At 42.7% G+C, this 24839-nt stretch overlaps 1 protein-coding gene across 1 annotated transcript in view; it reads right to left on the bottom strand.

Annotated features, from left to right (window-relative positions):
- Window positions 1-630: 630 nt before the first annotated feature.
- LOC129859640 (zinc finger matrin-type protein 4-like) overlaps window positions 631-24839 on the bottom strand; it is a 176282-nt gene continuing 152073 nt past the window's right edge. Inside the window, exon 7 of the mRNA XM_055929685.1 lies at window positions 631-8350. Within this exon, the coding sequence (XP_055785660.1) occupies window positions 8329-8350 (22 nt within the window). The 3' untranslated portion in view covers window positions 631-8328. The remainder of the gene's footprint in view (window positions 8351-24839) is intronic.

Here is a 24839-nt window from a genome sequence, read left to right as displayed (position 1 = left end):
AGGAAGGCATTTTTAAAAAATGACCAGGCATCCTCTACTGACGGGATGAGATCAATATCCTTCCAGGATATCCCGGCCAGGTCGATTAGGAAGGCCTGCTCGCTGAAGTGTTTCAGGGAGCGTTTGACAGTGATGAGTGGAGGTCGTTTGACCGCTGACCCATTACGGATGCAGGCAATGAGGCAGTGATCGCTGAGATCTTGGTTGAAAACAGCAGAGGTGTATTTGGAGGGCAAGTTTGTTAGGATGATATCTATGAGGGTACCCGTGTTTACGGAATTGGGGTGGTACCTGGTAGGTTCATTGATAATTTGTGTGAGATTGAGGGCATCAAGCTTAGATTGTAGGGTGGCTGGGGTGTTGAGCATGTTCAAATTTAGGTCGCCTAGCAGCACGAGCTCTGAAGATAGATGGGGGGCAATCAGTTCACATATAGTGTCCAGAGCACAGCTGGGGGCAGAGGGTGGTCTATAGCAGGCGGCAACGGTGAGAGACTTGTTTTTAGAGAGGTGGATTTTTAAAAGTAGAAGTTCAAATTGTTTGGGAACAGACCTGGATAGTATAACAGAACTCTGCAGGCAGTCTTTGCAGTAGATTGCAACACCGCCCCCTTTGGCCGTTCTATCTTGTCTGAAAATATTGTAATTGGGGATAAAAATGTCTGAATTTTTGGTGGTCTTTCTAAGCCAGGATTCAGACACGGCTAAAACATCCGGGTTGGTAGAGTGTGCTAAAGCAGTGAACAAAACAAACTTAGGGAGGAGGCTTCTAATGTTAACATGCATGAAGCCAAGGCTATTACGGTTACAGAAGTCATCAAAAGAGAGCGCCTGGGGAATAGGAGTGGAGCCAGGTACTGCAGGGCCTGGATTCACCTCTACATCACCAGAGGAACAGAGGAGAAGTAGGATAATGGTACGGCTAAAAGCTATGAGAATTGGTCGCCTAGAGCTACTAGACCAGAGAGTAAAAGGAAGTTTCTGGGGGCGATAAAATAGTTTAAAGGAATAATGTACAGACAAAGGTATGGTAGGATGTGAATACAGTGGAGGTAAACCTAGGTATTGAGTGATGATGAGAGAGATCTTGTCTCTAGAAACATCATTGAAACCAGGTGATGTCATCGCATATGTGGGTGGTGGAACTGATAGGTTGGATATGGTATAGAGAGCAGGGCTAGAATCTCTACAGTGAAATAAGCCAATAAACACTAACCAGAACAGCAATGGACAAGGCATATTTACATTAAGGAGAGGCATGCTTAATCGAGTGATCAGTAAGGGTCCCGTGAGTAGAGGTTGGTTGGGGTCGTGGCGATCCAGACAGCTGGCCGGGTATATGGCTATCGGTAGCAGCATAGGATGGAGGTCTGTTTGTAGATACCTCGTGCGTTTCCGCCGGTAGGTTCCGTGTAGTGGGGTTTTGTTCAGATAGCAGCCGATAGGACAGCTAACGATTAGCGGGCCTCAGGTGAGCGTTCAGGTAACGTCGGGACGGATTTGCCGGTTGGATAAATCCCTCGGGCAGATAACGTCGGCAGTCAGTCGTGAAGGCCCGGTGGGGTTCCGTATCTGCAGCAGCAACAAAAGAAACGGGTCCGGATGGTGATGGAACTCCTCAGCTGGCTAGCTCCAGCATGATTTGAGTTTGCTCCGTGGTCGATGTAAGCCAATAGTCACACGGAATGCAGCTAGCTAGCTGCGAAATCAAGGTGCAAGTGTCCAGAGCCTGCGGTTGGAATCCGGGGAAACTGAGAGAAAAAAAGTCCCGGAATGCTCCGGTCCGAGTCGCGTTGCACAAAAGTGCCGGTAGATTATCGAGCTAAAGGAATAGCTGATGACCGCAAAACGTGGGCAGCTGAAACACCAACGCTAGCTAGCGAACCGGCTAATTTCGGGGCAGCTACAGATTAGCTTCTGGCTAGCTATCGGAGTAGCTTCTGGTTAGCTATCAGGCTAGCTTCTGAATTAGCCCCTGGCTATCTTCCACGATGGATTTTCAGATTGAGGTAAATAATACTTAATGTAATTGGTGAAGCGGGTTGCAGGAAAGCTTTTGCAGGAAAGCTTTTGTAGTTGAGTTCTTGGATAATAAAATAAATAAAAGATATGTGAAGAAAAGGTGTAAATATATATATATATACAGGACACGACAAGACAATACGGAAAAGACGTCTGAACTGCTAAGCCACCTTGGAGTAAGATGATCATCTCAATAGGTTTATAACAACATGGTTGTAATATGATTGTAATGACATCATCTCAATAGGTTTATAACAACATGGTTGTAATATGATTGTAATGACATCATCTCAATAGGTTTATAACAACATGGTTGTAATATGATTGTAATGACATCATCTCAATAGGTTTATAACAACATGGTTGTAATATGGTTGTAATGACATCATCTCAATAGGTTTATAACAACATGGTTGTAATATGATTGTAATGACATCATCTCAATAGGTTTATAACAACATGGTTGTAATACGGTTGTAATGACATCATCTCAATAGGTTTATAACAACATGGTTGTAATATGATTGTAATGACGTCATTTCAACCACTTTAAAACAATATGGTTGTAATGACATCATCTAAGACAGTTTTGACCACTGAGAATACTGTTTAGCAAACAGAAAGGATGAACCATTATTACATTTCTACCATACATATTTAATATCTATGTATCCAATATCTATGTATCCATGGCCATTTCTACCATACACATTTAATATCTATGTATCCAATATCTATGTATCCATGGCCATTTCTAAAATACATATTTAATATCTCTGTATCAGAGTTGAAATAATTGGTTAAATTACCTTAGCACTCATTTTCTCATAATCATAACCACAACTCAACACAGGTACTGATGTGATGTGTTGTATCCTATTAATACAAAACTCTTAACAGGTCTAGAAAAACACACAATTATAACCTGCAGCTACCACATATTTACAGAAAACACACTATTATTATTTTTCATTAAAACCCATCCCTTGAAACTCACATTGGCATGGTTGTTTAAAAGTCCCGACTACATAAAACCATACACTGCCATTCCAGACACAAAACAGAATATCCAATCAGGTCAAAAACAGTTCAAACAGAAGCGTGAAATCTATTAAAACGCAAACCATGTGTTTACCACTTCACAGAGGAAAAATAAATTAAACTCTTTTAACAATAGCAACAAACAGAAACCCGGCATAGCATAGAGCTGTGAAGTCTGTTTGTTCTCTTGCCTTTTAGGCATAGATAGATACGATTTAGGGCTCTATTCAATCCGTAGGGCTGCATATCCGCTTTATAGTGTGATTGAAAATTGAAGGCAATGTTCCCGCAGTCGCGGAGAATGCATCGAAGGTGAACACTGCATATATCAGCTCAATCGGAAATTATCTTTACATTTTAACACGGATCATCCGCAAAACTTCCGCCATAAGGGTTGAATCCAGCCCTTATGCAGTAACTAGAGATGCCCATGATGGGCTTCTCTCCTGACAAGCATAGATTGGAAGCAAACTGTAAGATCAGGTAAGAATTGTACTAAAACCATGGAAATGCCACGCATGAGTCCCCCCTTGGGGATAGATCCAGAATCTCCCAATTGCCGGCCATTAAAATAAGACTACATTTAGGCTACTGTTTAAATGTGTATTTCCCACTATCTTGAGGAAAACATGGGAGAATAATGCTTGTACGGATGTCAACCCCAAGACATGTTCAACCCCAACACATGTTTGAATGAATGCAAATGACAGCATCTACAGTTGAAGTCGGAAGTTTACATACACCTTAGCCAAATATAATTTAAACTCAGTTTTTCACAATTCCTGACATTTAATCCAAGTAAAAATATCCCTGTCTTAGTTCAGTTAGGATAACCACTTTATTTTAAGAATGTGAAATGTCAGAATAATAGTAGAGAGAATGATTTATTTCAGCATTTCTTTCTTTCATCACATTCCCAGTGGGTCAGAAGTTTACATACACTCAATTAGTATTTGGTAGCATTGCCATTACATTGGTTAACGTGGGTCAAATGTTTCGGGTAGCCTTCCACAAGCTTCCCACAATAAGTTGGGTGAATTTTGTCCCATTCCTCCTGACAGAGCTGGTGTAACTGAGTCAGGTTTGTAGGCCTCCTTGCTCGCACACGCTTTCTCAGTTCTGCCCACAAATGTTCTATAGGATTGAGGTCAGGGCTTTGTGATGGCCATTCCAATATCTTGACTTTGTTGTCCTTAAGCCATTTTATCACAACTTTGGAAGTATGCTTGGGGTCATTGTCCATTTGGAAGACCCATTTGCGACCAAGCTGTAACTTCCTGATTGATGTCTTGAGATGTTGCTTCAATATATCCACATAATTTCCCTTTCTCATGATGCCATCTATTTTTTGAAGTGCACCAGTCCCTCCTGCAGCAAAGCACCCCCACAACATGATGCTGCCACCCCCATACATCACGGTTGGGATGGTGTTCTTCGGCTTGCAAGCCTCCCCCTTTTTACTCCAAACATAACAATGGTCATTATTTTCAAACAGTTCTATTTTTGTTTCATCAGACCAGAGGACATTTCTCCAAAAAGTATGATCTTTGTCCCCATGTGCAGTTGCAATCCGTAGTCTGGCTTTTTTATGGCAGTTTTGGAGCAGTGGCTTCTTCCTTGCTGAGCGGCCTTTCAGGTTATGTTGATATAGGACTCGTTTCACTGTGGATATAGATACTTTTGTACCTGTTTCCTCCAGCATCTTCACAAGGTCCTTTGCTGTTGTTCTGGAATTGATATGCACTTTTTGCACCAAGATACGTTCATCTCTAGGAGACAGAATGCGTCTCCTTCCTGAGCGGTATGACGGCAGCGTGGTCCCATGGTGTTTATACTTGCGTACTATTGTTTGTACAGATGAACGTGGTACCTTCAGGCGTTTAGAAATTGCTCCCAAGGATGAACCAGACTTGTGGAGGTCTACAATTTTTTTTTCCGAGGCCTTGGCTGATTTCTTTAGATTTTCCCATGATGTCAAGCAAAGAGGCACTGAGTTTGAAGTTGGGCATTGAAATACATCCGCAGGTACACCTCCAATTGATTCAAATTATGTCAATTAGCCTATCAGAAGCTTCTAAAACCATGACATAATTTTCTGGAATTTTCCAAGCTTTTTAAAGGCACAGTCAACTTAGTGTATGTAAACTTCTGACCCACTGGAATTGTGATAGAGTGAATTATAAGTGAAATAATCTGTCTGTAAACAATTGTTGTAAAAATGACTTGTCATTCACAAAGTAGATGTCCTAACCGACTTGCCAAAACTATAGTTTGTTAACAAGAAATTTGTGGAGTGGTTGAAAAACAAGTTTTAATGACTCCAACCTAAGAGTATGTAAACTTCCGACTTCAACTGTATGTGGTATCCCTCATGGTCTGCGTTCCATTGATCTGTTACCATATGTTTTGGTGGTGGCAAAGTGACTTATCATGGCCTTCTCAAAGTGAACAATAACACTTTGTTGGTGAGGGCCACCAACCATACAGTAAGTCCTTTATTCCAGTGACTACAGGAAGCACAAAACTGACTCTAGATCAGTGGCTAGGTGAAACTTCAACCTACTCCATTGGTGGTCTTGTAGTGCATAGAAGTGCTGCCACTGTACTTGGTTGTAAACTGAGGAGAGTGGGGTTTGGCAGATGTAACCAGTAGATTTGTATTTTCCTTCCTGGCCAAGTGTGTTTGCAGTACATTGAGTAGCCACAGAGGATATTCAAGTTGCAGACTGTATCGTTAAACCCACTACACTACATTTGTATATATTTATTATACATATCAATATACCGTGCCAGTCAAAAGTTTGGACACCCATACTCATTCAAGGGTTTTTCTTTATTTTTTTTTTACTATTTTCTGCATTGTAGAATAATAGTGAAGACATCAAAACTATGAAATAACACATATGGAATCATGTAGTAACCAAAAAAGTGTTAAACAAATCAAAATAGATTTGAGATTCTTCAAAGTAGCCACCATTTGCCTTGATGACAGTTTTGCACAATCTTGGCATTCTCTCAACCAGCTTCATGAGGTAGTCACCTGGAATGCATTTCAATTAACAGGTGTGCCTTCTTGAAAGTTAATTTGTGGAATTTCTTTCCTTCTTAATGCATTTGAGCCAATCAGTTGTGTTGTGACAAGGTAGGGGTGGTATACAGAAGATAGTTCTATTTGGTAAAAGACCAAGTCCATATGATGGCAAGAACAGCTCAAAAAAGCAAAGAGAAATGACAGTCCATCATTACTTCAAGACATGAAGGTCAGTCAATCCGGAAAATGTCAAGAACTTTGAAAGTTTCTTTAAGTCCAGTCGCAAAAGCCATCAAGTGCTATGATGAAACTGGCTCTCATAAGGACCACTACAGGAAAGGAAGACCTAGAGTTAATGTACTTCTGCTGCAGAGGATAAGTTCATTAGAGTTACCAGCTTCAATAAATGCCTAAATATATGTTTCACAGAGTTAAAGTAACAGACACATGTAACGATCGTTGTAATCCTCCTCCTCGGACGAGGAGGAGAGGCGAGAAGGATCAGACCAATACGCGGAGTGATTTGTGTCCACGATTATTTAATGAATCGAAACTGAACACGAAACAAAAATAACGTAAAACAACCGACAAACAGTCCCGTGTGGCACGAATGCAGACACGCGATACAACCACCCACAAAACACACGTGAAACCCCAGCTGCCTTAGTATGATTCTCAATCAGGGACAAACAATCTACAGCTGCCTCTGACTGAGAATCATACCAGGCCGAACACAAAAACCCCAACATAGAAAAACACACATAGACCAACCCACCCAACTCACGCCCTGACCAACTAAATAAATACAAGAAAAAAGGAAAACAGGTCAGGAACTTGACAACACATCTCAACATCAACTGTTCAGAGGAGACCACGTGAATCAGGCCTCCATGTTTGAATTGCTGCAAAGAAACCATGACTAAAGGACAACAATACAAAGAAGGGACTTTCTTGTGCCAAGAAACACAAGCAATGGACATTAGACTGGTGGACATCTGTCCTTTGGTCAGATGAGTCTAAATTGGAGATTTTTGATTCCAACCGCCGTGTCTTTGTGAGACGCAGAGTAGGTGAACGCTTAATGAGAATATAATTTGCGCTTAATAAGAATATAATTTCTTTTTCAACAGGACAATGACCCAAAACACACCTCCAGGCTGTGTAAGGGCTATTTGACCAATTTCCCGCCCTCAACCCAATTGAGATGGTTTGGGATGAGTTGGACTGCAGAGTGAAGGAAAAGCAGCCCACAAGTGCTCAGCATATGTGAGAACTCCTTCAAGACTGTTGAAGAAGCATTCCAGGTGAAGCTGGTTGAGAGAATGCCAAGAGTGTGCAAAGCTGTAATCAAGGCAAAGGTTGGCTACTTTGAAGAATCTAAAATATAAAATGTATTTTCATTTGTTTAACACTTTATTGGTTACTACATGATTCCATATGTGTTATTTCATAGTTTTGATGTCTTCCCTATTATTATACAATGTAGAAAATAGTAAAAATAAAGAAAAACCCTGGAATGAGTAGGTGTGTCCAAACGTTGACTGGTACTGTATGTTTATGAGCTACACACTGAGAACTCAATTTGATGCACAGATAACCTACAGTGCTTCGGAAAATATTTTGTATGAATATAATTATAAAAAATGTAAAGTATGTATTGCAGCCTTGACCCTCTGGGCTGATATAGTGGTGATTATGATATTGTTTCTTCTACTCTATGACTATCAGTGTAATGGTTATCACTGCTCTGGGTAACACTGACATCAGTTAGTTAGATTGTAAGATTGTGGTTCACAAAAGGAGTCTATATAGTGCAATACCTTTGACCAGCGCCCTATGGGCCCTAGTCAGATGTAGTGCACTATAAATGGAATAGTGTTTCATTTGGGACACAGTCAAGCAGTATGGCGATCACCAGCAATACCCAATGTTATTCTGACTGCTGTTGATTTAAAGTACACATATCAAACACTTAGGTCCTCAGTAACCTTCAAGACATCGTAAGATTAAAATGGTTCCTAAGCTCGCACACACACACATACGCATGCACACACACAACACACACACACACACACACACACTCCTGAGGCCTCTGTAGGAGTCTCTCAGTCTTCCAAAATTCCAAGAACCAATATTCCCAAGGTGAGTCTTCATTTTACCAAGCTCCTTACTCCCATGTTTAGTATTAGCATTTTCCCATTCTCCAAATGTCCACAGGTCTCTGGTCCCAGTGCTTTACTGCTGGACCTGCTTCAAGCTGAAATAGAGAACGGAGAGAAAAAGATGAGTCAGTAAGATTCTCTAGGATATATTGAACACAAGTCAAGAGGAAATGTTTGAAATCATCAGACACACTGAGTTGGAATATCCCTTTAACTCTCTCTGAGACTGTATTTTGCATTTGTTGTTACATTTCTTTGCCCACAATTATGAAATACTTTAATCACTGAAGTCTACTGAAAGTCAGCCTAAAATATAACAGTTTAATCCTCTGCTGCTTTCACTTGGATGCCTGTTTTTTTGGAAGACGTTTTGTTGAAGACGGAGAGAACAACAGAGTACACAACCATCAATGGAAGGCATTATACATTATCCCATTTCACAAGCTTCTCAATGGAAGGCATTATACATTATCCCATTTCACAAGCTTCTCAATGGAAGGCATTATACAATAATCCCATTTCACAAGCTTCTCAATGGAAGGCATTATACATTATCCCATTTCACAAGCTTCTCAATGGAAGGCATTATACATTATCCCATTTCACAAGCTTCTCAATGGAAGGCATTATACAATAATCCCATTTCACAAGCTTCTCAATGGAAGCCATTATACATTATCCCATTTCACAAGCTTCTCAATGGAAGGCATTATACATTATCCCATTTCACAAGCTTCTCAATGGAAGGCATTATACATTATCCCATTTCACAAGCTTCTCAATGGAAGGCATTATACATGATCCCATTTCACAAGCTTCTCAATGGAAGGCATTATACAATAATCCCATTTCACAAGCTTCTCATTATGGCTCTTGTTCCTTAATGCTTCCCATTCTGACTGTTCCCAAATGTACAAAGGGAGATAAGGAGTAAATAAATCGCTCTGGTTTTTAAAATAAGTAATTACAGAGGGATTCTGGGTTTATCATGTTCCTGGTGATTATGTTTAAATGTTTCCTACGCTAGCCGCATTATTACACAGAGACAAAGAGACGCCACAGGTGGCCATTTAGAAAAAATCTATTAAAACATTGAGATTCGTTTGATTGAGGACTGTTATTACTTAATGAAGGCATAGTGGAGTGAATACATTTAACAGGATTTGATATTCAGCAAATGAAAGAAAAATCTGGAGAAAAAACCCCCATATAGGCTAGAGCAGCCTCCCCCCCAAAAATAACAGTAGACTTTAGCTATCCATTTCTGGTTTTGTGACTGGGATCCAAACAGCACAATAACTGTGGTACATTTTTCTGCACTTCATTCACAGAGTGCTCTTTTTTTTCTCTACCCAAGATGAGTTCAGCTGTCTCGTCCCTCTCCCCATTTCACCCAAGGGTAGCTATAGTTGCCCCATTTCACCTCACACACACACACACACACACACACACACACACACACACACACACACACACACACACACACACACACACACACACACACACACACACACACACACACACACACACACACACACACACACACACACACAGGATTCATATACTGGTTTGGCTTCAGACAAATGTGTTTCAGCCTATAAGAGACAATATTTGCACTCTAACATTCACAGTTCAGTGTTTGTGTATGTGTGGTGTGTGTGTGTGTGTTTATTCATGTGTGCACACGTGAATGAGTGCCACTGGCGGTTGATGTAGTCCATTCACTCAGCTCATTGTAACATCGAAAGGTTAAGGCTACTACATGATACTCAAATTTGCTCTATACCCATCATGAGGTTGCTACAACCTAGCTTACAAATGAAGGTTTATAACGTAGGTGCACACAGGTCAAGAGACAAATTGGTGACAGACAGTGACACGTTCAATAGCGCCTTGCACACTCTAGCCTGCATCTAGCTGATCTTCGGTGTAACCATTAATCCAAACAGTCATTTTGAAAATAAAACGAGAGCTTCTATTGAAACACTTCAGGTACAGTGGTTGCTCAACTAAAGGTTTTGAGGTTATGCTGTGGGGCATAGAGGTAATTTGTGGTTTAGTATGGTACCCTGCGTCACTGCTTCATGGCTCCAGACCAGCGCAAGGGGAAGTTAGAGCACTGATTATGCTTTTTGGTCCCAAGGCGCTAATGTATCTCTAACTGACAATCAAGTTTATTTATTTTATATAGGCCTTCGTACATCAGCTAATATCTCGAAGTGCTGTACAGAAACCCAGCCTAAAACCCCAAACAGCAAGCAATGCAGGTGTAGAAGCACGGTGGCTAGGAAAAGCTCCCTAGAAAGGCCAAAACCTAGGAAGAAACCTAGAGAGGAACCAGGCTAACAATGAATGGGCAACATCAACAAAATAAAAACTGATAACTGTGCACGACTTCAAAATTCTATTTCAATGAACTGAATGAGGAGGATGAAGAAGGTGCTCTTACTGTAGTACTGTAGCCTACTCCCAACCGGTCATGTTGTACAGCGCCATTATGGGCTATTAGCAGGACAATAGATTATTGTCAAGAAGGAGGGTAGGGGGAGAATTGTATCGTCAAATGTATTTCTTAGTTAAGTTGCCTGTATCACAACCAGCCGTGATTGGGAATCCCATAGGCCGGCGCACAATTGGCCCAGCGTCGTCAGGGTTAGGGGAGGTTTGCCCGGCCGGGATGTCCTTGTCCAAAAAATAGGCACAGTGGGCTTATGGTTTCTCTCCCTCTAAAAACAGAAATAAATATTTGGGCCTTTATAAATATTATTTGGGCCTTTATTCAGATTACAATCGCTCACTTTAGGTTATTTGAAACCAAAATCATCTCCAAAATAATGTTATTTTTTAAACAAAGTGAATATTATTATTAATAATTAATTTAGAATTATATAAAAGCCCCTTACATATTCTCACAGATCCTAATGAAAAATTTCCCTTAGATATTCATTTAGAATCCTCCGATCCTCTAAATCGAATTATTGGCAATTATGTTGCGTAATTGAAAACAATATTTTCCGATATACTGTGGGCCTACCATAGGCAACATTAGTCTCACTAGTGTTGAGTAATGTGCTGTTAAGTGGTGTAGGTCTTATTTATTTAAGAAGCTTATTGAAGTTAGAAGCAATAGGATTTGAAGCAATAGCCTACGGACAACTATTTAAGCACCGTTTCGCGCTGCTCTGAGACAAGCATGGGGACTGGTCTTGATAAATCAATGAGATTTTTATTTTCACTGAATCTCCGTTTGGGTATTGGTTAGACTAGAATTAGGGTGTGGAAATGTAATGCTCTTAGTACTGTAGCCTACTCCCAATCGTCACGTTGTACAGCGCCATATTTTCCTAATGGAAACCCTGAGGGTTTCGTTTTTCATTTTTCTTGGATTAGAAACACTATAGAATTAATCAAATTAATTAAGCTACATTTCTTAAAATCAATCCCATATACTATGTTCTTACAAAAAAAGGTTTTAAATTCTCTAGCACAGACAATATTGAAGAGCTTTGTCCGCGTCTCTGCATGTGGAGTAAAGGTGGTCTAGAGTTTTTTTCCTCTGGTTGCACATGTGACATGCTGGTAGAAATGAGGTAAAATTGATTTAAGTTTTCCTGCATCAAAGTACCTAGCCACTAGGAGCACCGCTTCTGGATGAGCATTTTCTTGTTTGCTTTTGTCCTTACACAGCTCGTTGAGTGCGGTCTTAGTGCCAGTGTCGGTTTGTGGTGGTAAATAGACGGCTACGAAAAATATAGATGCATTCTTACAGCTGAATTCACTACCCTAGTACTTTGTTAGTGATAACCATAAGGATAAATATGCTGACTCAAAGCTGATCATTACCAAAAAAAGTTATTAACTCATTCACTTCCTCGCTTCCCATCTTTTTTTCACTAGATTCCATAGGCACAAAGTCAGATTCCACAGCCACTCTGCCTGGCAAGAGTAAAGAGACAGCCCACACTTTTATAAAAGAAGAGATTGCCTCTCCTATGCAAATGTTGTTGATCAGGGCAATAAAACATTTCTCCTAGCAGTTGCCAATTAAATAAGTCCTAAATGGAACGGACTGTTTGTCATCTTTAGTCCCATGATATCAACTAAAGCAAGCTCAATAACTCAATGCATGCACACACTCTTAATAAATAATGTCTTTACCTGTATTGTGAATAGACCTAGGTTATATTTTGCATTACCCAGTTCATCAATAGAGATTTACCTTTCAAATAAATGATTACCTTTATGTTGTTTTGTAGTTAGATAAAAACAAAGTCAAATTGATTGTATAATTGTATAATTGATTAATTAACGCATACATGGCTGTCTCTAAAACATTTACATAAATTGTTCAAATGTAATGATATTGAACTCAAAAGATGCCCAATGATTGACCAGCAGTAGCTGAGTTTTTCTGTCTGGGTCAAGTGCCATACTGCTAATAAGCCTTTTTGTTGTTGTTGTTACGGTATCTTTTTGGTTAAGAGTATCGTGATGGTATCAAGTATCTTGATACTAAACCTGGTATCAGTATCGAAGTCAAAATTCTGGTATCAAGAGGAGGATGGAAAATACAGTAGCTGTCCTCCAGCTACACCATGGTGCTACCCTAGAGGGTGCTGTTGAGGCTACTGTAGATCCTCATGGCAAAACAGTGTGTTTAATTAGTTATTTGGTGACGTGAATATATTTAGTATAGTTTTATCTAAAAAGATAACTTTAATGTTTGACCACTTCCTCATCTGAGGAGCCTCCACTGGTGCGTGCCTGTGTATTTTGATAGTCTGACAGGCTTTTGCACTCTAATAGTCATGGTTCAGTGAAAGTAAAATAAAACTGCACTGTTTTGCACTTAAAGATTTAAGATTTCTACATGCATATATAACATTCAATGTCCACAGTCTAGGTGATCACAGATGTTTTTTTCTCTCAGTTGTCTCCTGATATGAATCCTGAAAAAGGAATCCAACCTGAAATTTCCTCAATCCTCACCCATCCTTACCCCAGCCTTACCTCAACTCACCCCATTCTTGCCTTATCTCCCCTCAATTCACTAATCCTTACCCCAGCCTCCCCTCACCTCATCTCCCCTTACCTCACCCATCCTTACCCCCGTCTTTCCTCACCTCACTCCATTCTTGCCTCATCTCTCCTTACCACACCCATCCTTACCCCAGTCTGTAGACCATGTGTCTACAGAAATGTGAAAGTCTGATTCCTAAATGGGCTTTGCCACTGAGATTCCTTACTGTTTTTTTACAGTAGTGTGCATGTTTGTTTGCGTTTGTGTGCGTTTGTGTGCGAGAGTGTGTTTAAGAGAGAGTGTGTGTAAGAGAGAGCGAAAGAGAGAATGTGTGTGTGTGTACGTGCGTGTTTGCGTGCGTGTTTGCGTGCGTGCGTGCATGCGGGCTAGCACTGTCAATATAGACTAGGTTAAAACCTGTTCGGATAAGAGGAGACAGGGCTGAGGTTTAGTGCTAGGGGCCGGGTGAGAAGAGGGGAGAGCATGATTGCCCGAAATGGACAAAACAACATTTGAACTGAAAATTGAAATGTAAATCAATACTTTTCCAGTGAAAAAACAAAACCGGTTTCAAGCCATAACATCATGTAATGCATTTGCACAACCATAACCCTAAACACAAAATCACCTAATGCATTTGCATAACCCTAACTCAGGCCTGGGCAAAGGCTAGCCCAGGGGCCGTATGCGGCCCGCGACCTGATTCAATACGGCGGGCGGAATCATGCTCAGATCACATCTGTCACGTTCCTGACCTGTTTTCCATTGTTTTTGTATGTGTTTAGTTGGTCAGGGCGTGAGTTGGGGTGGGCATTCTATGTTATGTGTTTCTATGTTGGGTTTAATGTGTTGCCTGATATGGTTCTCAATTAGAGGCAGGTGTTTGACGTTTCCTCTGATTGAGAACCATATTAAGGTAGGCTGTTCTCACTGTTTGTTTGTGGGTGATTGTCTTCCGTGTCTGTGTATGTCGCACCACACGGGACTGTTTCGTTTTCGTTTGTGTATGTAGTCTGTTCCTGTTCGTGCGTTCTTCGTGTTTATGTAAGTTCACATGTTCAGGTCTGTCTACGTCGTTTTGTTGTTTTGCAATTTTCCAAGTGTTTTTCGTGTTCGTGTTCGTCTTTAAATAAATCATCACGGATTCAACCTACGCTGCGCATTGGTCCGCTCATTCACCACAAGACGACCGTTACAGAATCACCCACCAACCAAGGACCAAGCAGCGTAACAGAAAGCAGCAGCAGTGATCGCAGGATTCCTGGACATGGGAGGATGTTTTGGACGGCAAGGGTTGATACACATGGGAGGAGATCCTGGCTAGAAGGGATCGCCTCCCATGGGAACAGCTGGAGGCGATTAGGAGAGCAGAGGCAACCGGAGAGAGGAACCGGAGTTATGAGGGTACACGACTAGCACGGAAGCCTGTGAGTCAAGCCCAAACATTTCTTGGGGGGTGGCTACAAGGGAGTGTGGCGAAGTCAGGTAGGAGACCTGCGCCTACTCCCCGAGCTTACCGTGGAGAGCGAGAGTACGGGCCGATACCGTGTTATGCGGTAGAGCGGACGGTGTCTCCTGTACGTGTGCATAGCCCGGTGCGGGTTATTCCACCTCCCCGCACTGGCAGGGCTAGATTGAGTATTGAGCCGGATGTCATGAGGCCGGCACAATGCATCTGGCCACCAGTGCGTCTCCTCGGGTCGGCATACATGGCACCAGCCTTACGCATTGTGTCCCCGTTTCGCCTACATAGCCCAGTGCGGGTTATTCCACCTCCCCGCACTGGTCGGGCTACGGGGAGCATACAACCAGGTAAGGTTGGGCAGGCTCAGTGCTCAAGGGAGCCAGTACGCCTGCATGGTCCGGTATATCCGGCGCCACCTCCCCGCCCCAGCCCAGTACCACCAGTGCCTACACCACGCACCAGGCTTCCTGTGCGTCTCCAGAGCCCTGTTCCTCCTCCACGCACTAGCCCTATGGTGCGTGTCTCCAACCCATTACCACCAGTGCCTACACCACGCACCAAGCCTCCTGTGCGCCTCCAGAGTCCTGTGCGTCCTGTTGCTGCTCCCCGCACTAGCCTGAAGGTGCGTGTCCTTAGCCCGGTACCTCCAGTTCCGGCACCACGCACCAAGCCTACAGTGCGCCTCAGCCGGCCAGAGTCTGCCGTCTGCCCAGCGGCGTCTGAACTGCCCGTCTGCCCAACGCCGTCTGAGCTGTCCGTCTGCCAAGCACCGCCTGAACTGCCCGTCTGTACTGAGCCTTCAAAGCCGCCCGTCTGTACTGAGCCTGCAAAGCCGCCCGTCTGTACTGAGCCTTCAAAGCCGCCCGTCTGTCCTGAGCCTTCAGAGCCGTCCGCCAGACAGGTGCCGCTAGAGCCGTCCGCCAGACAGGAGCCGCTAGAGCCTTCCGCCAGACAGGAGCAGCCAGAGCCTTCCGCCAGACAGGAGCAGCCAGAGCCTTCCGCCATACAGGAGCAGCCAGAGCCGCCAGCCAGCCATGAGCAGCCAGAGCCGCCAGAGCCGCCAGCCAGCCATGAGCAGCCAGAGCCGCCAGCCAGCCATGAGCAGCCAGAGCCGCCAGCCAGCCATGAGCAGCCAGAGCCGCCAGCCAGCCATGAGCAGCCAGAGCCGCCAGCCAGCCATGAGCTGCCAGAGCCGCCAGCCAGCCATGAGCAGCCAGAGCCGCCAGCCAGCCAGGATCCGCCAGAGCCAGCCAGCCAGGATCCGCCAGAGCCAGCCAGCCAGCCAGGATCCGCCAGAGCCAGCCAGCCAGCCAGGATCCGCCAGAGCCAGCCAGCCAGGATCCGCCAGCCAGTCCGGTGCTGCCCCTCAGTCCGGTGCTGCCCCTCAGTCCGAAGCTGCCCCTCAGTCCAGAGCTGCCCCTCAGTCCGGAGCTGCCCCTCATTACGGTGTTGCCCCTAATTCCGGTGTTGCCCCTTAGTCCGGTGCTGCCCCTTAATCCAGTGGGGTTAATTTGGAGGGTGTCCATTTGGAGGAGGCTACCGAAGCGGGGATTGACTATGGTGGGGTGGGGACCACGTCCGGAGCCGGATCCGCCACCGTGGACAGATGCCCACCCAGAGCCTCCCCTAGACTTTGGTTGTGCGCCCGGAGTTCGCACCTTGAGGGGGGGGGGGGGGGTTCTGTCACGTTCCTGATCTGTTTTCCATTGTTTTTGTATGTGTTTAGTTGGTCAGGGCGTGAGTTGGGGTGGGCATTCTATGTTATGTGTTTCTATGTTGGGTTTAATGTGTTGCCTGATTAGGTTCTCAATTAGAGGCAGGTGTTTGACGTTTCCTCTGATTGAGAACCATATTAAGGTAGGCTGTTCTCACGGTTTGTTTGTGGGTGGTTGTCTTCCGTGTCAGTGTATGTCGCACCACACGGGACTGTTTCGTTTTCGTTCGTGTATGTAGTCTGTTCCTGTTCGTGCGTTCTTCGTGTTTATGTAAGTTCACATGTTCAGGTCTGTCTACGTCGTTTTGTTGTTTTGTAATTTTCCAAGTGTTTTTCGTGTTCGTCTTCGTCTTTAAATACATCATCATGGATTCAACCTACGCTGCGCATTGGTCCGCTCATTCACCACAAGACGACCGTTACAACATCAAGAATATGCGATAGTAAAATTTTGAAAAACGTATTTGTGATTCAAATTAACTTGTTATAGATAGGGGCAGCATTTTCACGTTTGAAAAGCGTGCCCAGAGTAAACTGCCTGCTACTCAGTCCCAGTTGCTAATATATGCATATTATTAGTAGATTTTTGATAGAAAACACTCTGACGTTTCTAAAACTGTTTGAATGATGTCTGTGAGTATAACAGAACTCATATGGCAGGCAAAAACCTGAGAAAAAATCCAACCAGGAAGTGGGAAATCTGAGGTTGGTCGTTATTCAAATCATTCCCTATTGAAGATACAGTGGGATATGGGTCATGTTGCACTTCCTAAGGCTTCCACTAGATGTCAACAGTCTTTAGAACCTTGTCTGATGCTTCTACTGTGAAGTGGGGCCGAATGAGAGGGGAATGAGTCAGAGGTCTGCCATGAGCTGACCATGCTCTGACCATGCGCGTTCATATGAGAGGGAGCCCTGTTCCATCGCACTTCTGAAGACAATGGAATTCTCCGGTTGGAACATTATTGAAGATTTATGTTTAAAACATCCTAAAGATTGATTCAATACATCGTTTGACATGTTTCTACTGACTGTTACGGAACTTTATGACATTTTGTCTGCTTTTAGTGAACGCACTTCCTGACTTTGGATTTGTTTACCAAACGCGCTAACAAAAGTAGCTATTTGGACATAAATGATGGACATTACCGAACAAAACGAACATTTCTTGTGGAAGTGGGAGTCCTGGGAGTGCATTCCCGACCAAGATCAGCAAAGTTAAGTGAAGATTAATAATGCTATTTATGACTCCACAATTTGGCGGGTAACTGTATGATTCCTTTTGTGGCTGAACGCTGTTCTCAGATGATTGAACATTGTGCTTTTGCCGTAAAGCTTTTGCATTAAGAACAAGTTTATCTTTAATTCTATGTAAAACATGTATCTTTCATCAAAGTTTATGATGAGTATTTCTGTTATTTGATGTGGCTCCCTGCAATTTCTCCGGATATTTTGGAGGCATTTCTGAACATGGCGCCAATGTAAAATGAGGTTTTTGGATATAAATATGAACTTCATCGAACAAAACATATATGTATTGTGTAACAGGAAGTCCTATGAGTGTCATCTGATGAAGATCATCAAAGGTTAGTGATTCATTTTATCTCTATTTCTGCTTTTTGTGACTCCTGTCTTTGGCTGGAAAAATGGCTGTGTTTTTTTGTGATTTTGCCGTGACCTAACATAATCGTTTGTGGTGCTTTCGCTGTAAAGCCGTTTTGAAATCGGACACTGTGGTGGGATTAACAAGAAGTGTATCTTTAAAATGGTGTGAAATACTTGTATGCATGAGGAATTTTAATTATGAGATCTGTTGTTTGAATTTGGCGCCCTGCACTTTCACTGGCTGTTGTCATATCGATCTCGTTAACGGGATTGCAGCCCTAAAAAGTTAATGGCGTCAGACCGAGGCTCTGCATCTGTCCTCGTGCTCCTAGACCTTAGTGCTCACCACATTCTTTTAGAGATCACCACATTCTTTTAGAGAGATTGGAAACCCAAATTGGTCTACACGGACAAGTTCTGGCCTGGTTTAGATCTATCTGTCAGAAAGATATAAATTTGTCTCTGTGAATGGTTTGTCCTCTGACAAATCAACTGTAAATTTCGGTGTTCCTCAAGGTTCCGTTTTAGGACCACTATTGTTTTCACTATATATTTTACCTCTTGGGGATGTCATTCGAAAACATAATGTTAACTTTCACTGCTATGCGGATGACACATTTCAATGAAACATGGTGAAGCCCCAAAATTGCCCTCGCTAGAAGCCTGTGTTTCAGATATAAGGAAGTGGATGGCTGCATACTTTCTACTTTTAAACTCGGAGAAAACAGAGATGCTTGTTCTAGATCCCAAGAAACAAAGAGATCTTCTGTTGAATCTGACAATTAATCTTGATGCTTGTACAGTCATCTCAAATAAAACTGAGAAGGGCCTCGGCGTTACTCTGGACCCTGATCTCTCTTTTGACGAACATATCAAGGCTGTTTCAAGGACAGCTTTTTGCTTTTACGCAACATTGCAAAAATCAGAAACTTTCTGTCCAAAAATGATGCAGAAAAATGTATCCATGCGTTTGTCACTTCTATGTTAGACTACTGCAATGCTCTACTTTCCGGCTACCCGGATAAAGCACTGAAATAAACTTCAGTTAGTGCTAAATACGGCTGCTAGAATCCTGACTAGATCCAATATATTTGATCATAAATCAGCCCCTGTTAAGGCAAGGGCTGATTTCAAGGTTTAACTGCTAACGTACAAAGTATTACATGGGCTTGCTCCTGCCTATCTTCCGATTTGGTCCTGCTGTACATACCTACACGTACGCTACGGTCACAAGACACAGGCCTCCTAATTGTCCCTAGAATTTCTAAGCAAACAGCTGGAGGCAGGGCTTTCTCCAATAGAGCTCCATTTTTATGGAATGGTCTGCCTACCCATTTGAGAGACGCAGACTCGGTCTCAACCTTTAAGTCTTTACTGAAGACTCATCTCTTTAGTAGGTCATATGATTGAGTGTAGTCTGGCCCAGGAGTGTGAAAGTGAACGGAAAGGCTCTGGAGCAACGAACCGCCTTTGCTGTCTCTGCCTGGCCGGTTCCCCCCTCTCTCCACTGGGATTCTCTGCCTCTAACCCTATTACAGGGGCTGAGACACTGGCGTACTGGTGCTCTTCCATGCCATCCCTAGGAGGGGTGCGTCACTTGAGTGGGTTGAGTCACTGACGTGATCTTCCTGTCTGGGTTGGCGCCCCCCTTGGGTTGTGCCGTGGCGGAGATCTTTGTGGGCTATACTCGGCCTTGTCTCAGGATGGTAAGTTGGTGGTTGAAGATTTCCCTCAAGTGGTGTGGGGGCTGTGCTTTGGCAAAGTGGGTGGGGTTATATCCTGCCTGTTTGGCCCTGTCCGGGGGTATCATCGGATGGGGCCACAGTGTCTCCTGACCCCTCCTGTCTCAGCCTCCAGTATTTATGCTGCAGAAGTGTCGGGCGGCTAGGGTCAGTCTGTTATATCTGGAGTATTTTTCCTGTCTTATCCGGTGTCCTGTGTGAATTTAAGTATGCTCCCTCTAATTCTCTCTCTCTCTCTTTCTTTCTTTCTCTCTCTCGGAAGACCTGAGCCCTAGGACCATGCCCCAGGACTACCTGGCATGACTCTTTGCTGTCCCCAGTCCACCTGGCCGTGCAGCTGCTCCAGTTTCAACTGTTCTGCCTATCTCGGTAGAGATACTCTCAATGATCGACTATGAAAAGCCAACTGACATTTACTCCTGAGGTGCTGACTTGTTGCACTCTCGACAACTACTGTGATGATTATTATTTGACCATGCTGGTCATTTATGAACATTTGAACATCTGTCCATGTTCTGTTATAATCTCCACCCGGCACAGCCAGAAGAGGACTGGCCACCCCTCATAGCCTGGTTCCTCTCTAGGTTTCTTCCTAGGTTTTGGCCTTTCTAGGGAGTTTTTCCTAGCCACTGTGCTTCTACACCTGCATTGCTTGCTGTTTGGGATTTTAGGCTGGGTTTCTGTACAGCACTTGATATATCAGCTGATGTAAGAAGGGCTATATAAATACATTTGATTTGATTTGAAAGGAAAATATGCGATTTTCCCTCAACTGCAAGATAAAGAATGGTTGGCTGATTTTGCCTTCACTGTGGACATCATGGTCCTCATGAATGAACTGAATTCCAAACTACAAGGGAAGGGCCTTTTTGCACATCAGATGTACAGCCTTGTCAAAGTCTTTAAGGGAAAATGACTCCTCCTGGCCCGCCAAGTAGAAGCAACAATCTCACCCACCTTCCGACACTATTAGTCTCTTACCTATCAGATGACCAGCGAGAGAAGTATACATCGCTGCTGCGTGCCTTGAACAGTGAGATTTCTCGTAGTTTTGAGGATTTCAAAGTGTTGGAAAATGCCATCTCCTTTCACCTTCAATGTGGATAAAGCTCCCACTGACCTGCCACTTGAGCTTATCGATCTTCAGTCTGATGCTGTGATTGGAGAACTATTCAAAACAATGTCACTGACGAGGTTCTATGCATCTCTCGATGAACAAAACTTTCCAAAGATTAGGAGTCATGCTCAGAAGATGTTTGTACTGTTTGGGTCAACCTATGTATGTAAACAGACATTTTCAGTGATGAAATATAACAAGGCACAGATCATCTCTTACGGACTCTGACCTCTAAGCAATCCTGCCCATAGCAACGTCAGAAACTATACCTGACTTCCCTGCTCTAGTCAATGCCCATCAGAGACTTCCCTCCTCACACTGATTGAGTAGGTTAAATGTAATGTTGACCTCTCTGGTTCTTGTGTTTTTGTGCATACCCGTTAAATAGAGTTCTGCCCGTGGTGCTGAATGCACAGTGTACTTTTGTCACAGTGTCACGTATACTCCCTCTCCGGCCTCTACGCCATCTGGCTGCTGATTATCCCTGATTATACCTGTCACCATCGTCTCATGCACCTGCACCTCATGACACTCACCTGGCCTCCATCACCTCCTTTCTTATCTTCCAAATATGATGTATAATCCTGTAATACGATTCTGGCCCGCGATGGCAAAAAAATATTCTAATGTGGCCCTCCATGGAAAATAATTGCCCAGGCCTGCCCTTACCCAACAACACGTAACCCATTTGCTGGATTGGTTATATTCTTGTGATGGTGCACTACTAATGCTTTTTGAGGTGGGTTCAGTTTCGGTTCCATTATAAAAAAAAAAATCACGTTTTTGATTTCGCTTTCAATTATTATTTTTTTAACATGAAATGCATTATGAAATAATGACGTTACAATAATTTTAGAGCTTTATAATAGAAATTGCAAAGCCAGAAAAAGTGAACATTCAATTGCCAAAATGTTGAAAATATTCCATTGTTTTTAATCAGGTCCAAATTGGGTAGACATCAATAGACAAATAGGAATTTGCTATGAAATAATACAATATTTCAGTTGTATATATTACCTTGTTGTTATTTGATGACTTTATAATTGTTAATTCCTTAAACAAATCATCTCATCTCTGTTCAAGCAGTAGCAGTCAGGCAGCCAGGCTATCTAACATGATGTTCTCCCCGAGTCCCCATTCTTTAGTCATTCTATTTATCTAGCCTGTCTACCAGTGGAGGCTGGTGGGAGGAGCTATAGGAGGACGGGCTCATTGTAATTAATGGAACGGATTCAAACGTGGTTTCCATATTTTTTACGTGTTTGACACCATTCCATTTCAGCCAATACAATGAGCCCGTTATCCTATAGCTCCTCCGACCAGCCTCCACTGGTGCCTAAGTATGCTGCAGAGCTGTCTGACAAAATAATTGTACTAGTTCTTCAAAGTAGATAAGGCAAACTTTGAAGAACTGTCTCTGTCCCTCTCATCATTGTGCTGTGTACATTCGTCTCTCATGCAGTCTATGCGGTCTGTGTGCATCTAACCTAACATCTCATGCGTAAAAGTGTATCCGTCCAGAGATATGTACAGTACCAGTCGAAAGTTTGGACACACCTACTCATTCATGGGTTTTTCTTTATTTTTGCTATTTTCTACATTGTGGAATAATAGTGAAGACATCAAAACTATGAAATAACACATATGGAATCATGTAGTAACCAAAAAAGTGTTAAACAAATCAAAATATATCTAAGATTTGAGATTCTTCAAAGTAGCCACCCTTTGCCTTGATGACAGCTTTGCACACTCTTGGCATTCTCTCAACAGAAATCAACAGGTTTACAGAAATTAGCCTTATTTGGTAAAAGACCAAGTCCATATTATGGAAAGAACAGCTCAAATAAGCAAAGAGAAACGACAGTCCATCATTACTTTAAGACATGAATGTCAGTCAATCTGGAACATTTCAAGAACTTTGAACTCTTCAAGTGCAATGTAGAAAATAGTAATAATAAAGAAAAACCCTTGAATTAGTAGGTGTGTCCAAACTTTTGACTGGTACTGTATATAATGACGAGATACTCATGTCTCTGCTCTAACATTGGGAGTTGTTGTCGGGAAGGCATGCGACAGGTTTAGGTCCAAAATAAGCACATATAAATGCATAGGGCTTTTTTTGGATAGATTTTGGCGAGAGTGAAACCTCTCGGTTCGCGTCTTCCTCTCTGATACAATTATGGTCATTGTAGTTATTTACCATGTTTCTACACTGAACTAGGTTGAATATTTGCTTAATGAAAACTACAACTCTCTTTAGCCTAGCGTCCTACAGAGTTCTTAAAAAATATATAATTATATTTAATCTTTATTTAACTAGGCAAGTCAGTTAAGAACAAATTCTTATTTTCAATGACGGTCAACTTGGACAACGCTGTGATACAGCCTTGATTTCTTTCTAAATGATTTGGCAGGTGTATGTGTGTGTGTGCAGGTGCCCAAAGACAACTCTTCTCTTTATTTCTCCTCATTCTTCTTTTTATTTAGGCCTACTCTACTCATCTCCTCTCCTTTGCCATCTCTCATCCTCTCTGAAAGCATGGGCCTCGATATGGCACTCTGACATTAAACAAGCAGTGCACCTGCAATAATCTGTCCCTCGAGGTGTCAGACAAGCACGCCTGTCTGTGTTGAGTCGATATGAAGTGAGCACAGCTCTCAACCCTCTATCAAAGTGACAGCAATGTCAATGTTTTTAGGATAGTATAGAGAGAGCGCTCAATAGAGGCCAGTGACCTCTCCTCCTCCTCACACTTTTTTTTCTCCATTTACAGTGTGTGTGTGTGTTCTAACTTTACTATCCTTTTGGGTTTAAAAAGTCCTCACAAGGATAGAAAAACAAGGAACATTCTGACAAGTGGGGACATAAAATTGTCAGAGACTCCAGTCACCCAAGGCATAGACTGTTTTCTCTGCTACCGCATGGCAAGCGTTACCGGAGCGCCAAGTCTAGGACCAAAGGCTCCTTAACAGCTTCCACCCCCAAGCCATAAGACTGCTGAACATTTAATCATATGGACACCGGACTATTTACATTGACACCCCACCCCCAATTTGTTTTGTACACTGCTGCTACTCGCTGTTTATTATCTATGCATAGTCACTTCACCCCTACCTACATGTACAAATTACCTCATCTGACCTGTACCCTCGCACACTGACTCTCTACAGGTACACCCTGTATATAGCCTCGTTATTGTTATTTTATTGTGCTACTTTTAATAATTTTTTACTTTAGTTTATTTGGTAAATATTTTCTAAACTCTTCTTGAACTGCACTGTTGGTTAAGGGCTTGTAAGTAAGCATTTCACTGTAAGGTCTACACTTGTTGTATTCGGCGCATGTGACAAATAAAGTTTGCCGGTCTCCAAAAAGAAAAAGGATATTTTAGGCTCAGCGGTTAGGGTTAGGGTTAGAATTAGGTTAATAAGGGGTTAGGTTTAGGAGTTAGGTTTAGTTTAAGGGCTAAGGTTAGAGTTAAGGTTAGGGTTAGGGTTAGAATTAGGTTAATAAGGGGTTAGGTTTAGGAGTTAAGGTTTAGTTTAAGGGCTAAGGTTAGAGTTAAGGTTAGGGTTAGGTTAAGAGTTAGGCTTAGTGGTAAGGGACAATAGGATTTTGAATGGGAAAACATTATTGGATCCCCACTTAGTAGTAAAACCAACATGTGTGTGTACATGCATACACTGTGTGCGTGTTTTAACATTATTCTTCTCTTCTGCCTACGAGTAATGGACCTTCCACTACTTTTCTAAGAGCTCAAAGTACATACGGGATAATGTGACAGTGTATGTGTGTGGTTGTGACAGTGTATGTGTGTGGTTGTGACAGTGTATGTATGTGGTTGTGACAGTGTATGTGTGTGGTTGTGACAGTGTATGTGTGTGGTTGTGACAGTGTGCGTGCGTGGGTGTTCTGTTAAC

The sequence above is a fragment of the Salvelinus fontinalis genome, chromosome 1 (assembly GCF_029448725.1).
Source record: "Salvelinus fontinalis isolate EN_2023a chromosome 1, ASM2944872v1, whole genome shotgun sequence".
In the NCBI taxonomy this organism is placed as follows: domain Eukaryota; kingdom Metazoa; phylum Chordata; class Actinopteri; order Salmoniformes; family Salmonidae; genus Salvelinus; species Salvelinus fontinalis.
The sequence above is the reverse complement of the archived record's forward strand: the minus strand, read 5'-3'. Positions and strand labels throughout refer to the sequence as shown.